Genomic DNA, 25185 nt, shown 5'->3' on the forward strand with positions numbered 1-25185 from the left:
AGTCCAAAAGTGGAAGAAACTGGAGTCTGATGTCCAAGGACAGGAGGAGGAAAGAAATCTGGCTGCAGAAGGGAGATAGGATGAGCAGAGAGAGAGAATTCCTCCTCTTCTGTCTATTTGTCCCAACCAGGCTCCCAGCTAACAGGACAGTGCACGCCCACATTGAAAGTGGATCTTACCTGTTGCAGTCCACTGTCTCACACACCAAGCTCCCCTGGAAACACTCTCACCGACACACCCAGGGAACAATGTTTCAACAGCCGTCTTGGCATCCCTCAATCCAGTCAAGCTGACTCGTAAATTGAACCATCACAATGAGAGTGCAGGTATCTCTCCAACATACTGATTTCATTTCCTTTTAATATACCCAGTAGTGAGTTCTTTGGATCATATGCTAGTTCTATTTTTAATTTTTTGAGGAACCTCAGTACTGTTGTCCATATTGCCTGTACTAGTTTACATTCCCATCAACAATGTATAAGATTTCCCCTTTCTACACATCTTCACCAGCATTTGTTGTTTCTTTAACATAAAGAGTGTAAAATCACTTTATTAGAAAGTTTAACTAATCAGTCACAAATGAACAGCATTTTTGAGCACTAAACAGAGGATTAAAATAATTTCCAAACACTAGAGAAAATTATTGAAAATTCTAATATTTTAGGCTTAAAGTATCATTACCCTCATGAAAGCAAAAATCCTATAGATGATATTTTCTAATATATATATATATATTCTAAGTACTATGAAATTATAATAGAAATCATCAATTAAAGTGTAACAAAGAAGTAATATCTAACCACGGGCAAATTTCTTTTAAGATCACTTTATTATATTTTATGTTATTAAATTAAATTTTGATTTTTTTAATTATTATGGGTAAATAATAGTTGTATATATTTATGGAGTGCATGTGATGTTTTGATACAGGCATACAATATGTAATGATCAAATCAGGATAATTGAGGTATCTATCATTTCAAGCCTTTATTATTTCTTTGTGTTAGGAACACTCCAGTTCTACTCTCTTAGTTATTTTTAAATATACAATAAGTTATTGTTAACTATAGTTGCCTTATTGTGCTGCCAAATACTAGATCTTATTCATTCTCTCTGTGTTTGTACATACTAACCATCCTTGCTTTCAGCCTATTTTTTGTCTTTTTAATGATAGCCATTGTAACTGGGGTGAGGTGATATTGTGGTTTTGATTTGCATTTCCCTAATGATTAGTGATGTGGAGCATTTAAAAATATACCCATTTGCCATTTGTCTGCCTTCTTTGGAGAAATGTCTATTCAGAACTTTTGTCCATTTTTAAGGGAATATGTCTTTTTTGGTTATTGAGTTTGAGTTCCTTATATACTCCGGGTATTAATCTCTTGTAGATGCATAGTTTGCAAACATTTTCTCACATTCTGTGAGTTATCTCTTCACTCCGTTGATTGATTGTTTCTTAGAAATTTTCAAATTACAATACATTGTTATTAACTATAGTCATCACGTGGAAAAATAGATCACTTGAACTTATTTCTCTGATCTAAAATTATGTATCCTCTGAGCAACATATCCCCAACCACCCAACCACTACTCCACAACCCACCAGCCTCTAGTACCCACCATTCTGCTCTCTATTTCTGTGACATCAACTTTTTTTTTACATTACACATGTGAGTGAGATCATGCAGTATTGATATTTCTGTGCCTGGCTTGTTTTCACTTAATGTTCTCCAGGTTCATCCATGTTGTCACAAATGACAGGACTTTCTTCTTTTTCAAGGATGAATAGTATTCCACTTTTTATACATACCACATTTTCTCTATATACACTCCCATGTATTCTGCCTAGATTGATTTTATATCTTGGCTATTGTGAATATTTCTGCAAAGAACATGGAAGATATCTCTCGGACATACTGATTTCATTTCCTTTGGGTATATACCCAGTGGTGAGATTGCTGGATGATGTAGTAGTTCTACTTTTAGCTTTTTTTAGAAACCTCCATATTGTTTTCCATAATGGCTGTACTAATTCACATTCCCACCAACAGTGTGCAAGGGTTCACTTATCTCCACATCCTCATCAACATTGTTATCTTTTGTCTTTTTAATAATAGCCATCCTAAGGAGTATGAGATGATATCCCGTGGTGGTTTTAATTTGAATTTATCTGATTACTAGTGATGTTGAGCACTTTTTCATATACCTCTTAGCCATTTGTATGTCTTCTTTTGAGAAATGTCTATCCAGATCCTTTGCCCATTTTTAAATCAGGTTATTTGTTTTCTTACTATTGAGTTGTTTGAGTTCCTCAAATATTTTAGATATTAACCCCTTATCAGATGTATAGTTTGCAAATACTTTCTCCCATTCTGCAGGTTGTCTCTTCATTCTTTTGTTTCCTTTGCTGTGCAGAAGCTTTTCAGTTTGATGCAATTTCATTTACCTAGTTTTTCTTCCGTTGCTTATACTTTTGGATCATATCCAAAAGGTAATTGTATAGACCAATATCATAGAGTTATACCATATGTTTTCTTCTAGTAGATTTACGGTGTCAGGTCTTACATGTAAGCGTTTAATCCATTTCTAGTTGATTTTTGTATATGTTATAAGAAAAGGGTCTAATTTCATTCTTCTGCATGTGGACATCCAGTTTCCCCAGCACCGTTTATTGAATGTATAAGAGTTCTTTTCTCTCCACATACTTGCCAACGTCTGTTATTTTTGGTCTTTGTAATAACAGCCATTCTACAATGGCCATATTCCCATACTGTGGGTTGTTTCTTCACTCTGTTGATTGTTTCCCTTGCCTCACAGAAACTCTTTAGTTTAATCCAGTCTCATTTGTCTATTTCTGGGTTTTGTTTCCTGTGCTTTTGGGGAATAAAATCTTTTCCCAGAGCATTATCCTGGAGAGTCATCCCGAGGTTTTCTTCTAGCATTTTTATAATTTCTATAGCTCCTCCAAGGTCACACACCTGAACTGAGATTGTAATGGTGATCTAACTGAAAGCCTATTTATCTACCTATCTGAAAGCCCACCAGCTTTCACTTACACCACAATACACAAATCCATCAAATGCATCGTCCGCTCAATTATGGAGCTCTCTTGGGAAATACTTGTCTGTCAACTAAGAAGAAGGATAACTTTGTTAAATCTTCCTAGCTTTTCTTGTCAGACAAATGCCTGCTTTATTTGCTTTCCCCTACTCCCACGTCTCTCTTGCTTCATATCAAAGCAGGAAAAAAAGGAAAAACTGCACAATAATATGATGGCATCACTTTGTGCCAAAGTCCAGAAATAGTCTTATTCTAATCCAAAGTATTGCACAACCATTTTGCTTATGTGTAATAGACTTTTCCTGCTATTTTCTCTGTTGGCTTTAGAAAACACCACCATCTAATATAAATAGTGAATACCAAATTCCATGTAAGCTTGGACAAATCACAAGGTCTTATCATTATTTTCCTTATCTATAAAGTAAGACAATAACAGCTGTACTACTTACCTCACGTGGTTATCATACAGAGGGTCAATCAGATAGTGTATATGGAAACATTTCTAAACTGCAAATCTCAGTTTGAAGTCAAAAGATTATAAGTGTGATCTGTAAAAATGTTGCTCTCATGAACAAGCGTACACAGGAATTACGATCATTTTTCTGTTCTCTGGTATAAACAATGAGTTAAAGAATTAAGGACACCTGATTTCAAAACCTCTCTGCTACGTATGAACTCTGTGGCAGGTCTCCAAGTTTCAGTTGCCTTAAATGTAAAAGGAGGTTAATAACACCTTTCCTTCTGGGATGATGAAATAAGTAAATTAAATAATATTTTCACAAATGCCTAACCCAGCACTAGAAGTTTCTGGAAATGACAATGGGTGTCAACAGCCTGGTGAAGACTGTGCTTCCTCACTCCATTCTCCCTCCAGGCATGGCTCCTTGAAGCCTGGGAGGATGGACTATTATATTCTTTTTCTTTCTTTCTTTCTTTCTTTCTTTCTTTCTTTCTTTCTTTCTTTTTTTTTTTTTTCTTTGAGACAGAGTCTCGCTCTGTCGCCCAGGCTGGAGTGCAGTGGCGCGATCTTGGCTCACTGCGGCGTCCGCCACCCAGGTTCAAGTGATTCTCCTGCCTCAGTCTCCCAAGTAGCTGGGACTACAGGCGCGTGCCACCGCGCCTGGCTAATTTTTTTGTTGTTTTGTTTTGTTTGTATTTTTAGTAGAGATGGGGTTTCGCCATGTTGGCCAGGCTGGTCTTGAACTCCTGACCTCAGGTGATCTGACCGCTTTGGCCTCCCAAAGTGCTGGGATTACAGGCGTGAGCCATCGCGCCCGGCCTATTTTTTTCATTTGATTCTTGCAGTAGCCCTGTGAGATCAGCTAAGCAGATGTTATTATGCTCATTTTATATGCAACAAAACTAAGAATGTTGGCTCTGATTGTGCCATGTACTATCTAACACTAAGGAATATTGCCTGAGATATCCAAAAATGGCACCATTGGATGTTAATTTACCTTTGGAAAGAATATCTTTGGCAGTATCTAGTAAATCTGAGCATACACATACCTTATGATCCATAAGTTCCATTCTTAAGTTTATTTCAAACAGGAGTGAATATATTTGTTCACCAAAAGACATGTAATAGAATGTTCATAACAGCACTGTTTGTAGTAGTTCCAAACCGGAAATTACTCATATGTCCATCAACAGTAGAATGGATAAACTGTGGTGTGATCACGCAGTCCACTTCCATATAGCACCAATAAACTATTGCTAAGCAATGATGAAACTCCTAAACATAATATTAAATGAAAGAAGCCAGACACAAAATGAATACATATTGTGATTGCAATTATATAAAGTTTTATATAAACAGGCAAAACTAATCTTTGGTGATAGAAGTCAGGATGGTAGTTACCCGTGGGTTGGGGGATGGGCATTACTGGAAAGGGGCATAAGGGAGGGTTCTGGGGTTCTGGTAATGATCTGTTTATTGACCTGGGTGCTAGTGATATGGATGCGATTACATCATGAAAATTCATCAAGCTTACGATTTGTGTACTTTTTCCGTAATGTATACTATACTTCAGTAAAAAGTTAATTTGCCTTAGGCAAAACAGAAACCCATTATCTTAGGCAAGGTTTTTCAGTGGCTTCCCATGGTACTCAGAATAAAATCCAAAGTCCTTACCATGGCCTGCATGGCAATATATACATGATCTAGCCCCTGACTACCTCCTCCGCGTAATTTCTCCCACCATTATTCCCCTTGCTTACTCAGCTCCAGCCACGTGACCTTCTTACTGGTCTGCAAACAGAATAAAACTCCATTCCACCCCAAGGCTGTGTTTTTGCTTTTCCCTTTGCCTGGAATGCTCTCCCCTCAGCTTGTTACATTGTTGGTCTCGTATCATACAGGTAACAGCTCAAATGTCGCTTCTTCAAAAAGTCCTTCACTTAACACTCCACGTGAAATAGATTTCCCAGTCGCTCTTTATTATATAACACTATTATTTTTTCATAGCATTTATAACTAGCTGAAATTACTTTGTTTATGTATTTATTACTTGTTTATCATCTATCTTCCTCAATAGAAGGTAAACTCTGTCCAAAGACTGAGGTCGTGTCTGCTGTATTCGTCCTTGTATCTTTAATGCCTGACGCACTGCCTAGCATGTAGCCGGTGCGCATATAAATGTTAGGGTTGAACGAATGATTGAAGATCCCTGGGTGAATGGCCCACTAGGCTATAGCTGGGATTCCTCCCACAAAGGGAGACACTTAAGTTGTAAGTCATCCTGTTAAAAGGAAAGCTTTGTTAGTACAACCTCTCTTGTCCACCCCACCTCAGCTTGGTGAGGAGAAAGCTCAGCGCTTTCCCCAGTGCTTCCATGACCTTTGGCCAGTAAAGACTTAAAATATCATATCATAAGATGAGAGAAACCAGTTGGAACTTAACTTCTATCCCGTATCCTTAGATTATTCAAAGAAAAACAAAACACGGTCAACAGGCAGTGGAACTCCTCACTCCAATGTGATATTCCTGAGAGAATATTGACTTATCGTCACTTCGTCTCTGGGACAAGTATTGAACATAGGGGAAGCCTTATATAAAATTGTTCAATAAACAAAAGATGTCTTTAACATGTGTTTCAGATCTTTCTTCTCATGATTCCATGTTAGGTACAACAACTATGACCGGGCTGTCATCAATACCGTTCCTTATGATGTCGTCCATCGCTGGTATACAGCACACCGGACTCTAACGATAGAGTTGAGGAGACCTGAGAATGAGTTTTGGGTCAAACTAAAGCCTGGCAGGGTGGGTCCTAATCTCTAAAGATGTCAAGCAAGCTTGTAATACTGAAGCAGTGAAGAACGGGTACTTACTTAATATGTGAGTCACGATGTTGCAAAGGAAAAAGAGAAAAGAGTCCTTGGTTTTGTTTATGGTCCTGCCGCCCACTCAATGAATGCTCTGGAAGCAAGCCTCAACCCATCTCTAAGGCATCAGTGACTCTATTTGTATGATGAAGGGGTTTAACTAGATGACCCCCAAGGGTCCTTCCAGCTTCATGATTCCATAGTTTTTATTTTTGGTATTTCCTCTGGATGAAAAATACCTTCAGCTTAGCATAAAATGTCATGAGATAATTTAACCCTTTGAGAAAGGGTAGAATAAGAATTAAAGAAAAAGAGAAAGAAAGAAACCAATTATCTGATTTGCTTTGATAAGAGAACAATTACTTGAGAAACAGAAGCTCCTCCAGTGCAGGGCCCATTACCTACTGTTGCCTCTGTAACTTCCATTTAGCCTACTACAGGGCTATACACATCTTAGTTTCCAAAAGTTTGTTTAATTTCAAAAGAAAAATATCTCATTTAATGTAACCAGAAAACAACCTAAAGGTTATCTTTTAAATGATCTCTTCTGACTTAGGGTTCCTTTGGTCTGTCCTTCTTCTGACAGTGTTTTCTCTCTCTCTCTCTCTTTTTTTTTTTTTTTGGCCCATTCACAGGTCCTATTTATAGACAACTGGCGTGTCCTACATGGCAGGGAATGCTTCACTGGCTACCGCCAACTCTGTGGCTGCTATTTAACAAGAGATGATGTATTAAACACTGCTCGCCTCTTGGGGCTTCAGGCTTAAAATTGACAGCATCTGGATTATGAATACACCTGGCACCCTGGCTACCAGAATTTCATATGGGCAGAATAATATTGTGTCAAACTCTACTTCAGATTGTCTCCTTATCCCATCCCACAAAACAGAATCTGTCCGTTTCTCTAGTAAGGGAGACTTGTTGGAGAGGCGGGACTCTGAGTTATCTAATGTCAGACATCTAGTGGGGCAGCTCTCTTCCTCATGTTATAACATGGATCCACTTGTTTTATTTAAACCTTTTAATATAATTTTGGTCAGTCTCCTTCAGAAATATAATCTCCATATTGATAGGAAAGCAATAATTGCCATGAGGTAACGATTTTTTTCCCAAGTAGATCAGTTAGAAAGAAATGCATTCTAGAAATAACAAAAATCCTGATAAAGCAACAATTTGCAAAATGTTTGGTCTTAGGACACCTTAACACTCTTAAAAGTTATTGAAGGCCCCAAGGAGTTCTTGGGTGTGGGTTCTATCTATTGATACGAATTATTTTAGGTATTAAGACTGAGAAATATTTAAAACTCAAGAAGAACACAGAAGCACACATCCCTCAGCTATCAGAGAGATGACATAACCATATGTCATGTAGCCTCTGGAAAAGTCCTCTGTATCCTCATGAGATAACGAGAGGGGGAAAAAAAGCTACTACTGCCTTTGTAACTTCCACTTAGCCTACTACAGGGCTATGCACATCTTAGTTTCCAAAAGTCTGCTTAATTTCAAAAGAAAAATGCCTAATTGAATGTAACTCATCTTGGTGTTATTATACAAAATAATTTTTAATCTGCAGACCCACGAAAAGGGTCTCAGGGACTCCTCCAGGGGTCTTCAGACCATACGTTGAGAACCCATGGGCTAGCGACTACCTTGAGACAGTCCTTTACCTAGGCCTGTGGATTAAAGGGTTTAGCTGAAACCCTAGATTCTTCTCTATAGTCTAATAGAACTCCAAACATTGTAAGAATTGCTTGGTAGCATAAGCTCAGGGATAAGGTGGGAATTGAGTTCAAATATAGTGTTTTATCTTCCACACAAATCATCTCTATAGGAGTTAAATTAGGAAGTCACAACAGCGCCTGTTGAACAAACTCATCAGTGTGGTAATCCTTTGAGGGATAATTGCAGAAAGGTTTTAGAGACTTGTGAGGTTCCATATGATAATTCTTTACACCTCCCCCCCGAAGAGAAAGTACACAGGGCTATTCTGTAATATTGTTCAGGGAAATCAGCATGACAGATGCTGTGCCTCCAGAGAGTTCTCTGGAGATTACTACCCAAATGTGTATTTTGGCAATTTGGTGGTATTTAGGATGTAATATGTTTTCCTCCATTTCTGCTAATTTTCTCTCTCTCTCTCTCATAACATACTATACATGCTAATTGCCAAGATTTGAATGAGTCAAATTTAGTAGCTTGCTGCTTTTATTTTTTAAATGGCTTCTTTTACGTATTGGCGGGGGGCGGGGGGGGTGGGGGCAGGGTATGAGGCTTCTTTTCCCTCAGCTTTCATTGAAAGTGAAGCTGTACAATAACCACATTGACCACTGTAGAATGATGAAAGAGAATACAGGCTAGGATGCACACAAGAGGGGGGAAAAGGCATTATTAGTGAAGATAGGAGTTACAAAGCAAAGCAAAGTCAGTATTCAGATAGAGAATAGAGCCTAATCTGATGTTTGCAGGGAGTTCCTAGATCACATTTGGCAATTTACACATTATTTTATTGACCTATCCAGTGCTCCAAAATGTGTTCCAAAATATTTTGGCATTTTATTTGTACTATATAGGAATCTTTAGGGGAGTCCATGAAATTTGTTTTCCTCTTAGGTCAAAGGACTGATAATTAACTTTGGTTCTTAAGGAGTATGCCCTTTAGCAATAAGAACAGCAATAACATTTTACCCTGCAGTTTTTTCTCTATACCTACTATTATGCACTCCTAAAATATGTCATCATTAGTCTTCATGAGGATGTTTACCATTTCTGAAGTTTTGCGTAAATTAGCCTTGAAGATTACACTATAACTGAGGTCATCAGCATTGACTTATGGCTAGCAAAGGACATGCTCATGGCCCTGGAGAGATGAGGACACAAAACAAATCAATTTCCCCACTTACTGAAGGACTCCCCTTACCTTCTGTCTCTCCTGAGACCTTGACTCATTAATTATTTTACTCTCCTTTTTGGAAATTTGCAACCGGTCCTTCTCAACAATGTACTCCCTTTAGTACATTGAAGAAAAAGGGAAGGGAATTATTTGAGTCCTGATCACGATGCATTGAAAACTTCCTATGTGAGATGTTTCTGTTTTTATATCTCTTCCAGGTGTCCCTGAGTATATAAGCATGGGTCTATGTCTACCAAGCTCACTGTAGAGTCACTTTTACCTTTTGCTATGGTGGAATGGGATCTGTAGGGTCAGGAACACAGCACCCAACACAGTGCCTTATGGATAGTAGTTTTATAATACAGATGTGTTGGAAGAATAAATGAATGGGTCCTTTTCAAACAAATTCACCAGAAGTTACCACATTCTCTGTATGTATGTCCTTTTTCGTTTGGCATTTAGCTGACACTGACTTTTGTTTGCTTTCATCTAGAGTGACCAACCATCCTCTTGTGCCCAGAACTACAGGACTTTCCATTTTAAAACTAGGAGAGTCCCACACAAACCAGGACTGTTGGTCAGTCACCGTACCTTCTTGCTGCTAGATATGTAATTTTCTTTGGTTTTCATCACCGGTTCCCATTTCTTTGAAAGTGTTTGTAGGTCACAGACTGTGTAGTCCATGATGAAAAGAACAAAAGATGTATGAATTATGGTGTGTTGTGGTGGTTCCCAAAGTAGGGTCCCCAGACCACCAGCAGTGGCATCATTTGAGAACTCCTTAGAAATGCAAATTTTCAAGGCCCACCCCACGCCTACTAAGTAAGAAACTCTAGGCATGGGTACCAGCAGTTTGTTTTAGCAAGTCCTCTGCAGGATTCTAACACATGACAAAGTTTGAGAACTACTGACAGGAAGAGTCCTGCTGCTGAGTTCTAGGCCCAGTTCTGTCACTGGCTCACTAAATGACTTCAGGCATGTCCCTCTCCTATTTTGAACTTCAATTTTCTCTTCTGTGAAATGAAAGCCTTGGACTAGGCAGCGTCTAAAGGCTCTGTCACTCCGTAATTGTGTGACTTTGGTAACTTTGTTTGACTTCTCCTTGCTTAAGTTTTCTCATATGGGTATGGTAAGGAAAATACCTACCTCACAGGATTTTCTAACAATTTTGTGATTATTAAGTATGATGACTGATGACTAATATATGACAGCCAACTCTTACACAGTGCTTTCTATATCCTGGACTGTTGTAAGTGCTTTTAATCCCCGCAACAATCCCATCTCCATTTTACAAATGAAAAATAGAGGTCACACGGCTAATACGTGTCAGAGTTTGGATTAAAACCCAGAAAAATCTGTCCCCAGAGACAATGATTTTAACTAGCATGCCCTTTTGCTCAATAAATGTTAATTCCCTCACCCTTTCCACACACACACAGTCTAGCTGACCATTCATAGACAACAATCCCACTTTCACAGTCCATCCAACAAGATCTTAAAAGAACCATGAGAATCTCTAGGTTTCTTTTGCAAATAGTTTTCAAGCATTTAAAAAAAAAAGGTGGGGGGCGGGGAGGGAGTGGCCAAGATGGCTGACTAGAAGCAGCTAGGGTGAGTGGTTCTCATGGAGGGGAAGGAAAGGGGCGAGTAAATACAGCGCCTTCAACTGAAACATCCAGGTACCCACATTGGGTCTAATCAAGGAAACAACTCGATCCACAGAGAATGAAGAAAAGCAAGGCAGGATGACAGCCCACCCAGGAGCAACATGGAGACAGAGGAACCTCCTCCACCCAGGGAAGTCGTAAGTGAATGTGCGATCCTGGGAAACCACGCTCCTCCCATGGATCCTTGCAACCCTTGGGTCAGGAGATCCCCTGGTGAACCCACTCCACCAGGGCCTTCAGTCTGACACACAGAGATACATGGAGTCTCAGCAGAGTAGCCGCTTGAGCACATGCAGAGACCCAGCAGCTTTACATACTCCGGCCCTGGGTTTCCCAGCAAAAGTAACTGCAACTCCTGCAAAGCGGGAGATTAGACCCCTGTACATACCCCTAGGAAAGAGGCTGAATCCAGGGGGCCAAGCAGCACGATCTGCGGGCCCCACTTCCACTGCACCTCACAGGATAAGACCCACTGGTTTGGAATTCCAGCCAGCCACCAGCAGCAGTGTTGCACCTACCTGGGACGGAGGTCCCAGGGGGAAGGGCAGGCTGCTCTCTGGGACAGAGCTCCCAGAAGTGGTACCCCAGAACAGCACAGCACAGCTGCTCTTCAGAAGCATGGCCAGACTGCTTCTTTAAGCAGGTGCCCAATCTGTTCCTCCTCACTGGGTGGGACTTTTCAACCAAGGCCTCCAGCAACCCCTACTGGTGTTCTCTGGCTGACAGAGATTTGAATTCTCCCTGGGACAGAGCTCCCGGAGGGAGGGAGGGGCCACCATCTTTGCTGTTTGGGCGACTTAGCTGTTCCGGCCTCCAGGCTTTGGAGAGCCCACACCAACCAGGGGTGGAAGCAGTGCCCCAGCACAGCACAGCTGATCTGTGAAAGCATGGACAGACTGCTTCTTTAAGCAGTTCCCTGATCCCGTTCCTCCTGATTGGGTGAGACCTCCCAACCAGGGTCTCCAGCCTTGTCCTGCAGGTGCGTTTGGGCTGGCAACAGGTCTGTACCTCGCTGGGCCGGAGCTCCCAGAGGAAGAGGCAGGCTGACATCTTTGCTGTTTCACAGCCTTCACTGGTGATAGCTCCAGGTACTGGAAAATCCAAGGCGACTAGGAACTGGAGAAGAAGCCCAGCAAAGTACAGCAGCCCTACAGAAACATGGCCAGACTGTTGAAAGAAAAAAAAAAATCCAAAGGTCAGCAACCTCAAAGACTGAAGGTAGATAAGCCCACAAAGATGAGAAAGAATCAGTGCAAGAATGCTGAAAACTCAAGAAGCCAGAGTGCCCTCTTTCCTCCAAATGACTGCATCACCTCTCTAGCAAGGGTTCGGAATTGGGCTGAGGCTGAGATGGCTGAAATGACATAAGTAGAATTCAGAATATGGATAGGAATGAACTTCACTGAGTTAAAAGAGTACATTGTAACCCAATGCAAGCAAGCTAAAAATCATGATAAAACATTGCAGGAGCTGACAGACAAGATAGCCCATATAGAGAAGAATGTAACCAACCTGACGGAACTGAAAAAACACACTACAAGAATTTCATAATGCAATCACAAGTACTAATAGCAGAATAGACAAAGCGGAGGAAAGAATTTCAGAGCTTGAAGACTGGCTTTCTGAAATAAGACTGGCAGACAAGAATAGAGAAAAAAGAATGAAAAGCAATGAACAAAACCTCCGAGAAATATGGGATCATGTAAAGAGAGCGAATCTAAGACTGATTGGTGTCCCTGAAAGAGATGGGGAAAACGGAACCAATTTGGAAAACGCATTTCAGGATATCATCTATGAGAAATTCCCTAACCTAGCTAGAGAGGCCAACATTCAAATTCAGGAAATCCAGAGAACTCCAGGAAGATACTCCACGAAAGGAACATCCCCAACACACATAATCATCAGATTCTCCAAGGTTGAAACGAAAGAAAAAATGTTAAAGGCAGCTAGAGAGAAAGGCCAGGTCACCTACAAAGGGAAGCCCTTCAGACTAACAGTGGATGTCTCAGTGGAAAACCTACAAGCCAGAAGAGATTGGGGGTCAATACTCAACATTCTTAAAGAAACTCCAACCCAGAATTTCATATCTGGCCAAAGTAAGCTTCACAAGCAAAGAAGAAATAAGATTATTTGCAGACAAGCAAATGTTAAGGGAATTTGTTACCACCAGACCTGCCCTACAAGAGCTCCTGAAGGAAGCACTAAATGTAGAAAGGAAAGATGGTTACCAGCCACTCCAAAAACACACTGAAGTACTCAGACCAGTGACACTACAGAGCAAACATGTAAGCAAGTCTGCAAAATAACCAGCTAGCATCATGATGAAAGGATCAAATCCAAACATACCAATACTAACCTTAAATTGTAAATGGGCTAAATGCCCCAATTAAAAGACACAGAGTAGCAACTAAGATCCAATGGTATGCTGTCTTCAAGAGAACCATCTCACATGCAATGACACACATAGGCTCAAAATAAAAAGATGGATGAAAATCTACCAAGCAAACGGAAAACATAAAAAAGCAGCAGTTGCAATCCTAGTTTCTGACAAAACAGACTTTAAATCAACAAAGATCAAAAAACACAAAGAAGGGCATTACATAATGGTAAATGGTTCAATTCAACAAGAAAATCTAACTATCCTAAATACATATGGACCCAACACAGGAGCACCCAGATTTATAAAGCAAGTTCTTAGAGGCCTTCACAGAGACTTAGACTGCCAGGCAATGATAGTGGGAGACTTTTTAACACCCCACTGACAATATTAGACACATCATTGAGACAGACAGTTAACAAAGATATTCAGGACCTGAACTCAGCACTGGATCAAATGGACCTGGTGGATATCTACAGAACTCTCCACCCCAAAACAACAGAATATACATTCTTCTGATCACCGCATGGCACTTACTCTAAAATCGACCACATAATCAGAAGTAAAACACTCCTCGACAAATGCAAAAGAACTGAAATCGTGACAAACAGTCTCTTGGGCCACAGAAGAATCAAATTTGAAATCAAGATTAAGAAATTCACTCAAAACCATGCAATTACATGGAAATTGAATAACCTGCTCCTGAATGACTTTTGGGTAAACAATGAAATTTAGGCAGAAATCAAGAAGTTCTATGAAACTAATGAGAACAAAGATACAAAGTACCAGAATCTCTGGGATACAGCAAAGGCAGTGTTAAGAAGGAAATTTATAGCACTAAATGCCCACATCAAAAAGTTAGAAAGATCTCAAGTTAATAACCTAACATCACTACTAAAAGAACTAGAGAAGCGAGAGCAAACAAATCCCAAAACTAGCAGAAGACAAGAAATAACAAAAATCAGAGCTGAACTGAAGGAGACAGAGACATGAAAAACCCTTCAAAAAATGAAAGAATCCAGAAGCTGTTTTTTTTTCTTTGAAAAAAAGTAATAAAATAGACAGACCACTAGCTAGACGAATAAAGAAGGAAAGAGAGAAGATTTGAATAAACACAATCAGAAATGATGAGGGGAATATTTACCACTGACCCCACAGAAATACAAACCACCACCAGAGAATATTGTGAACACCTCTGGGCACATAAACTAGGAAGTCTAGAAGAAATGGACAAATTCCTGGACACACACACCTCCCCAAGGCTGAACCAGGAAGAAACTGAATCCCTGAACAGACCAGTAATGAGTTTGGAAATTGAGGCAGTAATAAATAGCCTACCAACCAAAAAAATCCCAGGACCAGATGGATTCACAGCTGAATTCTACCAGATGTACAAAGAGGAACTGGTAGCATTCCTACTGAAACTATTTCAAAAAATTGAGAAGGAGGGATTCCTCCCTAACTCATTCTATGAGGCCAGCATCATCCTGAAACCAAAACCTGGCAGAGATACAACAACAAAAGAAAACTTCAGGCCAGTATCCTTCATGAACATCAATGCAAAAATCCTCAACAAAATGCTGGCAAACTGAATCCAGCAGCACATCAAAAAGCTTATCCACCACGATCAAGTTGTCTTCCTCCCTGGGATGCAAGGTTGGTTCAACATATGCAGATCAATAAATGTGACTCATCACATAAACAGAACTAAAGACAAAAACCACATGATTATCTCAATAGATGCAGAAAAGGCTTTTGATAAAATTCAACATCGCTTCATGTTAAAAACTCTCAATAAACTAGGTATTGAAGGACCATGCCTCAAAATAATAAGAGCCATCTGTGACAAACGCACAGCCAACATCATACTGAATGGACAACAGCTGGAAGCATTCCCCTTGAAAACCGGCACAAGACAAGGATGCCCTCTCTCACCACTCCTATTCAACATAGTATTGGAAGTTCTGGCCAGGGCAATCAGGCAAGAGAAAGAAATAAAGGGCATCCAAATTGGAAGAGAGGAAGTCAACCTATCCCTGCTTGCAGATGACATGATCCTATATCTAGAAAACCCCGTTGTCTCAGCCCAAAGGCCTCTTAAGCTGATAAACAACTTCAGCAAAGCCTCAGGGTACAGAATCAATGTGCAAAAATCACTAGCATTCCTATACACCAGCAACAGTAAAGCCGAGAGCCAAATCAGCAATGAACTCCCATTCACAATTGCTACAAAAAGAATAAAATACCTAGGAATACAGCTAACTAGGGAGGTGAAAGATCTCTACAAGGAGAACTACAAACCACCGCTCAAAGAAATCGGAGATGACACACAAAAAAATGGAAAAACATTCCAAGCTCATGGATAGGAAGAATCAGTATTAAAATGGGCATACTGCCCAAAGCAATTTATAGATTCAATGCTATTCCCATTAAACTACCATTGACAGTCTTCACAGAACGAGAAAAAAAAAACTATTTTAAAATTCATATGGAACCAAAAAACAAAAAAAGCCCGAATACCGAAGGCAATCCTAAGCAAAAAGGACAAAGCTGGAGGCATCATGCTACCTGACTTCAAACTATGCTACAAGGCTACAGTAACCCAAACAGCATGGTACTGGTACAAGAACAGACACATAGACAAATGGAACAGAACAGAGAACCCAGAAATGAGACCACACACCTACAACTATCTGATCTTCGACAAACCTGACAAAAACAAGCAATGGGGAAAGGATTCCCGGTTCAATAAATGGTGCTGGGATAACTGGCTAGCCATGTGCAGAAGATGAAAACCGGCTCCCTTGCTTACACTATATACAAAGATTAACTCAAGATGGATTAAAGACTGACATGTAAAACCCCCAACTATGAAAACTCTGAAAGACAACTTAGGCAATGCCATTCAGGGCATAGGCATGGGCAAAGATTTCATGATGAAGATGCCACAAGCAATTGCAACAAAAGCAAAAAATTGACAAATGGGGTCTAATAAAATTAAAGAGCTGTGCACAGTGAAAGAAACTATCAACAGAGTAAACAGACAACCTACAGAATGGGAGAAAATATTTGCAAACTATGCATCTGACAAAGGTCTAATATCCAGCATCCATAAAGAACTTAAACAAATTTACAGGAAAACAAACAACCCCATAAAAAAAGTGGGAAAAGGACATGAACAGACACTTTTCAAGAGGAGACATACATGCAGCCAACAATCATATGAAAAAAAAAAGGTCAACATCACTGATCATTAGAGAAATACAAATCAAAACCACAATGAGATCCCAACTAATATTAGCCAAAATGGCCATTATTAAAAAGTCAAAAAATAACAGATGCTGGCGAGGCTGTGGAGAAAAAGGAATGCTTATACACTGTCTGTGGGATTGTAAACAAGTTCAGCCACTGTGGAAGACAGTGTGGTGATTCCTCAAAGACCTAAAGACAGAAATACCATTCAACCCAGCAATCCCATTACTGGGTCTACACCCAAAGGACTAAAAATCATTCTGTTACAAAGACACATGCATGTGTATGCTCATTGCAGCACTACTCACAATAGCAAAGACATGGAATCAGCCTAAATCCCCAACAGTGACAGACTGGAGAAAGATAATGTGGTACATATACACCATGGAATACTATGCAGCCATAAAAAAGAATGAGATAATGTCCTTCGCAGGGACATGGATGGAGCTGGAGGCCCTTATCCTTAGCAGACCAACACAGAAAGAGAAAACCAAATACTGCATGTTCTCACTTATAAGTGAGAGTTAAATGATGAGAACATATGGACACATAGAGGGGAACAACACACACTGGGGCCTTTTGGAGGATAGAGGGTGTGAGGAGGGAGAGGATCAAGAAAAACAACTAATGGGTACTAAGCTTAACACCTGGGTGATGAAACAATCTATGCAACAAATCCCCTATGACACAAGTTTACCTACGTAACAAACCTGCACTTGTACCCCTGAACTTAAAAGTTTAAAAAAAAAAAAAAAAGGAGTTAGTGGCTAATAAACTCTAAATAAAGCATTTCAAACTTAAAAGCAAAATCTGGCCAGGTGCCGTGGCTCACGCCTGTAATCCCAGCACTTTTGGAGGCCAAGGCAGGAGGATTGCTTGAGGCCAGGAGTTTGAAACCAGCCTGAGCAGCAAAGCAAGACCCCGTTTCTACAAAAAAATAGAATTAAAAGAAAAGTTAGTTGGGTGGAGTCATGAGTGCCTGCAGTCCCAGCTACTCGGGAAGCTGAGGTGGGAGGATCTCTTGAGCCCAGCAGTTCAAGGCTACTGTGAGCTATGATCACGCCACTGCACTCCAGCCTGGGTAACAGAGCAAGACCATGTCTCAAAAAAAAAAAAAAATTCATCATTTCTAATTTTGCCTCTTCCAAGAATGGAAGGAAATTAACCTATTCAGTACTTTTTTTTCTCTTGAAAAATACCAGTCAGTTGTTAGGCTCAAAACCCTTTGATAGAACATATCCATATCACTGGCCCCAGGGTGCTCTTGGGCATATTGGAAATCCACTCACTTAGCTCAGCTGTGGATTAGCTCAACTCTTAGTTACGAGGCCAGAACATGTCTGCATCCTCACCTCCTTAGGCCTGCAGCTCATCAGAACCAAAGACCCTGGCAGAGTTTGGTGGTAGTTCTTTTTTGTGAGACTTACAGTCAGGGGTTGGTGGGTTTGTGGGTAGCTCCATTCTAGTCCTGGGCTTTAATCTGTGAGTATGGCTTTTGTCTTCCATCTTGCTCAGGGTACTTTGGAACCGCTATACATTGCAGGAGCTTAGCTTCTGGTTACCATGGTTTGCTTCCAGAGCAACAAGCCTAGTACTTCAACATGGAGACAATTATCTTTTGTTTTTGTTTTGTTTTGTTTGTTTTGTCTTGGCCATGCCTTTTTGAGTTTACCTTTTTATATTTTGTCCATCATTGCCATGTGTTTGGAGCAGTGGGCGTTCCATAACATGAACTCACTGTACCATCACGAATGGGAAGTAAGGGGAAACCTTTTCCATGTGGATTTTACTCTTCCCTGATTCCCTAAATTGGGTTTGCAAAATACTACTGTGCACTTTCTTGATGATTCGGGCTTATCTTTATGACTGTCTGTTTTTGTGTCAGACTGTAAAGAAGTATAAAAGTCTTTAGCTTGATTAATGCAATCCACGCTTCCTTTCTGGAAAAAAAAGGGGGGGGCGCATTTTTTTACAGTTGCAATAAATCGTCTTAAGCCATGTTGGTGTATATCATATAGATTAGTGGTGGTGTTCTAGCTTACTTTCTGTGTGGGCAGGCAGGCACGGTAATTTATCCCCTGCACGACTAAAGATCACAAGGGCTAATGCTGTGTAAACCTGTGAACTCAGTGAAGGTTTTTCTCTGTTAGCCCCATCTTTCTCCATGGTCTACCCACTGATGGTGGCCACTCCCTCCAATTCAGGTACTCCCTGCAATTCAGGTACTCCCTCTCACCATCTGCTTTCTAACTTCCTCTCTGATGCCTTGACTGAGGCAGTGTCGTGTCATAGGAAGAGCACAAACTTGGAATGATCTGGGCTTGAATTCCATCTCTGACTTTTACTAGCCTGGGAAATTGTGGGAAGTTGCTTTCTTTCCTTGAGCCTGTGTTCCTACATATGCAAAGTGGGGCTAATAAATGCCAGCTAGCTGAAAAATCTATGATGAAGAATGAATCTATACATGTGTATAAAGTGTGAGCAGCACATAAAAAAACACTCAGTACATAGTAGTTGTTTATCATTGTTGACAATATCACTGCTTGAGAGAAGAGGAGGAATCAGGGCTAGGCTGTGTGTTTGACAGGAATCAACATTCTACTTAGGGGGAAGCAGCAAATTTATGACAGGCAGAATTGGAAAAGTATGTGAAAATGTTAGGGGTCAGAGAGAGTAGGCAAGTTGTGAAGCACAGATATATTGGCAAGACATCTGAACTTCTAGGCCTGAGGGTTCCTGGATAGGAAGTTGGTTTGGGGTTTTGGCAGTCCGAAGGCTGAGAGCTGAAAGAACAGAATGGTCAGGGAACAGGTCAGAGAGCCAGATGAGAAAAGCTGAGTCTGGAGAGTTTTAGGGAGAGTGGTGTGGTAATGAAGGTGTGTAGAATCAATGAGACAGGCAGGCAGACACCCATGCTCGTGATGGTGCATAGTTAAGGTGGAGCACATACTTCCACATCTAACTTCACCATCTCCCAAAACCCCACTGGAACTGCTACAAATGTGATTTTTGAAAGGATTAGAAGGATAGGAGTGAAGATGAAATAAAAAGGGTTGAAGAACAGGAAAGGAGGCAACAACTAAATTTTGGATGCTGAAGAACAGATGGATGAGTGGCAACTGACTTAGCAGATCCAAGAAGGCCACAAACTAGGAATTCTGGGACCTTAGTGGGAAAAGCAAAAAGCTAACTTGATTTACTCCTCACCCCCAGGAATCTTCAAAGGCTGGACCAAGGTAACTCTGGAAGTGGAGTTACCTCTGGAAGTGAAGGGGGGTGGGTATCAAAATAATGAAGGCTGTTTGAAAACTCTTTTAAGAAGTAGATTCATTGCCAAATCCCCTCCTGCTGTCAATGCCAGTGAGGGGCTGGCCCTTCCCTGCTCTGACAGAAGCCTGGAGTGTTATTCCCTGGAGAGGGTAAAGCAGAGGGTCTCTGGATGGGGAGTTCCCAGACTTAGTTGAGGGCTGGGGTCCTGTACTGAAAACAGGGGTGTTGAGTGGAAGCATGTGTCCTGAAAGCTGTGAACTCCCAGTCTTCTTCCCTGCCCCTGCCCCTGCCCCTGCCCCTGCCCCTGCCCCTAAACTTCTGGCAGCTGGAAGAGTCTTCTGTGAGCCATCTGACCAACCTAAGAGAAAAAGATCTAAGGAGACTCACACTGAAGGCTCCCCAGTAAAGGGCTCACTCAGCTGGGTTACTCCCCGATGAGGTACATATCTTGATACTGTGAGGAAGAAGACACCCATTCAATTGAGGGTACTTATTTTTGGAATGGGAGGAGAGACCTGAGCATTTTAGTTACTGCAAGGAAAGGAGCCAGGCAGAGAAGACGGAGAGATTAGACATTCTTGAGAGAAGAGGTAATTGATGGAGTGAGGCACCTGGGGAGGCAGGATGGGATCGAACCCAGAGCAGGAGTGGAAGTGACAGCCTGAGTCAGAAGAAAGCACCTTCATCTTTCACTGAGATAGGATGAAAAGAAATGAGATCTGGTTATAGACTCAATTTGATCCATTATTATTTTGCAGCTACTATATCCAAGGCGTTGTGTGGGGTAGTGTTCGTTCATCCATCCACTCATTCATCCAACATTTTTTGGAGCAACTACTGTGTTCCAGGCACTGTGCTGCGTGCTGGAGATACCGAGATAAGTCAGACAAGGTTCCAGTCCTCAAGGAGCTCACAGTCACAGGACGAAAGCAGGCTCACAACATAGGGCAATATGTGCTGTGAAAACTGAGCACAGGGGGCTGTGAGAACATGGAGCAAGGGACACTGTAGAGAAGGGAATGAAGCAGGTATGGAAATGGATATAGAACAAGACATGGACTGCTCTGTGCATTCAAGGGCAGAGAGATCTCATCCAGCAGGGCCCATCTGCAGAGGTTTCATGAAGTTAGGTGGTCTTTGAGTTGAAACCGAGAGGATGCCTAGGGTTTCTTTCAACCTGCAGTGACGTGGGGGTGGGGAAGGGGTGCCCACCAAGAGGTGAAAACAGATGCAAAGATCCAGAGGCAGGAAATTGCAAGAGGACATGTTCAGGGTAGAGGGAGAGGCCCTGGTTGAGCATCTGAGAAGCCCCGGTTGAGAGTATGCTGAGGCAAGTGGTAGGAGGTGCAGTTGTGAAGCAGGAATAGGATGAGATGCAAAAAATATCACTGAAGCAACATCACAAATTGCAGCCGGGTTGAACAAATGCATTGTGTAAAAAACACCAGACTGTGAAATGAGAAACCCGATTCTGTTTGAGGCCCAGCTCTGAAACAAACTTGCTCTTGATGTGGTGTGTAGTGACTCAGTTAACGTCTCTGAACATTGGTTTCTTCATCCATCAAGTGGTAGCAGGAACACCTTTCCTGCCTGTCTCATGGGGTTCTCGTGAGGAGCATATAAGTCAGTGTACAAGAAAACACCTTTAAAAAAACAACAACAACAACTCTTTAAAGTGCCGGTGCACACACGTGAAGGCTTATTATTGAGGAGACGCTTGTGCTGGGAACACAACCCTAACCCTAACCCCTAACCCTAACCAGGGGAGCAAATGTACTGAAATATTCTCCTAAAGGGATCCAACAACATTCCGAAACTAGTTGTTAGGTAACATGGGGAGCGAATCAACTCCTGTTAATTTTGGAATGTCTATATGTCAAATTTACATACAATAAAAATAGATTTGTACTATCCTGGCGGTCTACCGATGATAGTACAACAGGAATTATACACACAAAAACATGCAAATGTCCGATTGTTCTTCATTCACTCAACCAACATTCATTGACCATTCTGCTGTGCACTGAGGGCAGGCACGGTGGAGGCCAGACAAATAGAATTTCTGCCCTCAAGATCTCCTTGTACCACGGGAGACACATGTATTAACAGCCAATGTTAACACCAGGTAAGCACAAGGAGTCTGTGGGAGCTCAGAACAAGGGTACCTAAACCAGTCTTTTGCAGCTGAGGTTGTATTAATATGAAGTAGTACCATTGCCCCGATTTTACAGATGAGGAAACTGGGAGTTAGAGAGCAAGTGACAGAGCCAGTACTCTAACCCAGCTGTTTTAATTCTGAATCCAGGGCTTTTTCTGTCTCGCCACAGCTGCCTCTTTTGCTTTGTAAATACTTTAGGTCTAATGCATATGGCAAAAGATAAGTTGTCTTGTGTGTCCCTGCCCATCCTAGACTGCCTGCTCCTTTCCAGAGACAAACAGGAATTTGGGGGTTAGAGCACTTCCGTGCGTCCAAAATGTTATATTTCAGATATAAGTAATAATAATAATAATTAATAATTAATAGTAAAAGTCCTCACCCTATCTATAAGTTCCTTTTGAAAGCTTCTCAAGAGTCCAGGAGTGTGTGTGCACACACGCGTGTACGTGTGGGTGTATATGTGTGCACGTGTACGTGCACGCATGCAAGTGGGTGCGTGTGCATAGGCGTTTGGAGTAGGGAAGGTTGGGAAGCACTGGCTCCTGCATTTTCAACAAACCTGGATACAGAGAAAATGGAAAATGAGCCCAAACAAAAAGGAACTTGCAGAAGAAGGCAGGTGAAAATAACCAATGAGAGAAAAGAGTTCTCAGGAGACACCAGGAAAGCAGTGTCTGCTGGCCACATCTACTGCTTCACTGGCAGTTCCATTAAAATAAAATATATTCCACTAAAATATATATAGGGAAAGTGGTTTCCTCCATCATGTTCTTCTGGGAATTTTGTGGAAATTTCCTGACGTTGTGTGAGTCATAAAAGGAAAAAGAAATAATTTCCATTTCTGGAAATATTGCAGATTACATAACCCGAAATCCCTCCTTGCTACACAACACCTAAAAAAGCTGGGTAACTAGTGGTCTGTGGTTGCCAAAAATGACATCCTGTGAACATCCGGGAGCCTCAAGCAATCCCAACACTACGGCAACTGAAAAAAAAAAAAAAAAATGAAGGGATTGCACTAAGTAGCTCGTAAGATCCCTTTCATCCATTTCTTTGCACCATATCATTCTTTAGTTCTTGTATTCACTCATTCACTGGAACATTTACTGAGCACTGATTCTATATCAGGTATTGGCTGCGTTGTGTTTTGATGAATACAAAGTTGAAAGGCATGGTCCCTGTATTCAAATAGCTCACCACGTTGTGCAGTGGCTCTTGACCGGAGCTGCACATCGGAATCACTTGAGAAGGTTTGCAACAATGCATATGCCTGCCTTCCTCGCTGCCCTCAAGATTCTAACTTCATCCTGGAGGGAAATGAATAGCCCGGCATTCTTTCTGTGTTGATTTCTGAAACCCAGAGCCTGAAGGGAATTCAAAGTGTTAGACAGCATTCTATAGAAATATGAAAGGGAAAGGATTTCTTCTGGACAGGATAGATCCTCAAGCTCGGGGGAAAGTGCAGAAGAGGCGAGACCTCTGTCATTTCCAAGAGGAGTGGGAACCTGGGCCCTGCTGCCCGACAGCAATGCCAAGGAGAGACGTGGATTGATTTGAGAGGCATTTTGAAGGTAGAGTCCACTGAACTTGGTGTCCAATTAATTGTGAGAGAGGGGTTGAGGGAGAGGAAGGTGTCAAGATGACTCCCAGGTTACTGGTTTGGTCAACTGGGCACACCTTATTCACACAGGGAATATTAGAAGAGGAGAGAGCTTGGAGAGAAGATGTTTTCAGTCTTGGATATATTTGAGTTTGGGGTGCACGTGGAACAGAACATCCAGGCAGGGAAGTCCAAGAGGCAATTGGATACTCTTACCTGAAGCTTAGCAGAGTGTTCAACCTTGTATATCATTTTAAAGTGATTGCATCACTCCCAACCCTCTTAAAAACTTTCTGAGTAAAGCATAATACCAACTTTATACATTTCCTTTCAAAGAGTACACAAAAATCAGTTCTTTGTGCCTCAGGGAAGAGCCACACCCAGTTATCTATATAACCATATTTTGAGTACCACCTCGTGACTTTTCTGCAGCCTTCAGTACCTGCTTTTAAATGGTCACATATAATAAATGCACTAAAAGCAGCCATGTCTCACCACCGTTTGCTTAGGGCAGGATTCCCATCAGCAATGGATCTTCATATTTTTCCACTTCTGAGCCTAGGGAAGAAAAATCCATGAAGGTAACCAGTTCATAAAGTGGCTCTTCTTCCCAAAATTTCTTGTGACATGTGGCTTTGAGCAATTAGGGCTCTTTCAACCCCTGAGTGTCTGGCACCCCAAAGCACCAATCTTTCTTTGAGGCTACATATTCATGAAAAGTCTTCCCCCGCCCCCATCACATTCCTCTTCCAGAGAATTTGTGGGAGCTTCTTAGTGCTCTGGGAGTTTTAAAGGGGAAAGCAATTTCCATTTCTGGAAACAGTGCACACTAGATAACCTGAAAACCCTCCTGTTACAAAGCACCTTTTAAAAGGCAGGATAAAATTTAATAAATATTCCTTTTAATGCACATGTGATGAACTTATGGTGGAAGTTGACCCTCAGGTGTCAAAAAACAAAGAGGAACCTAAAGAGCAGATCAATGGGCATTTGAATTTATGTTAGGGTGGTAGGGGAATGGATTCAATAACCACCAGGGAGAGGAGACAAGCCTTGGTGCCTCACAAGGGCTACACAGTCAGTGAAAGGATGGACTAGGAAAAAAAAGTCTTCCCACCACCATGGTGAGATGACAAGAGAGTTTGTTTCTTCATGGGTTCTGGTGGGAGAAAATAAAATGCTTCCCCTGGTCATTTGTAACTCTAAGGCTATTGTCATGTAGGTCTAGGGTTGGAATTAATACCTCTTATTTAGGTCTTGAAAACCCCAAGCTTACACATTAACATCAAAAAGATAACAGCCAGAGATACACCCCCAGTCAAACCTCATTGAAGTCACACAGATGAAGCCGTTTGAACAAATCCCTAAACTCACAAACAAAATTATAAAAAACCTGAGGAAAAAAAAAAACCACCTGTGATTGAGTATCAGCAAACACAATGATGAGCAGGATTACACTACCAAAAACTTTAGATAATAGAGCCAACCGAGAGTATAAAATAAGTTTGTGTAAGATACTTAGAAATAATAAGGAATCCAAACATATGAGAAAGATCAAGATTCTACGGAAAAAGAAGAGGCCGG

General features: G+C 41.2%; 1 protein-coding gene and 1 long non-coding RNA gene across 6 annotated transcripts in view; one reads left to right on the forward strand and one right to left on the reverse strand.

The window, feature by feature from the left end:
- CLIC2 (chloride intracellular channel 2) overlaps nucleotides 1-25185 on the reverse strand; it is a 107617-nt gene that overhangs the window by 68425 nt on the left and 14007 nt on the right. For 2 of the 5 annotated variants that reach the window (XM_054677154.1, XM_063804702.1), the window contains one exon: nucleotides 11953-12111. The exons of 1 other annotated variant lie outside the window; for it this stretch is intronic. In XM_054677154.1, coding sequence (XP_054533129.1) covers nucleotides 11953-12111 — 159 coding nt within the window. Of the gene's footprint in view, nucleotides 1-11952; nucleotides 12112-24096; nucleotides 24160-25185 lie in introns of all 5 variants that reach the window. 2 more of the 5 variants (XM_063804701.1, XM_063804704.1) reach the window with 2 other exon arrangements.
- LOC743723 (uncharacterized) lies at nucleotides 6191-7240 on the forward strand. Its single transcript, XR_002941428.3, has 2 exons — nucleotides 6191-6325; nucleotides 7023-7240. It is a non-coding gene; the product is annotated as an uncharacterized LOC743723 (long non-coding RNA).

The sequence above is a fragment of the Pan troglodytes genome, chromosome X, assembly GCF_028858775.2.
Source record: "Pan troglodytes isolate AG18354 chromosome X, NHGRI_mPanTro3-v2.0_pri, whole genome shotgun sequence".
In the NCBI taxonomy this organism is placed as follows: Eukaryota; Metazoa; Chordata; class Mammalia; order Primates; family Hominidae; genus Pan; species Pan troglodytes.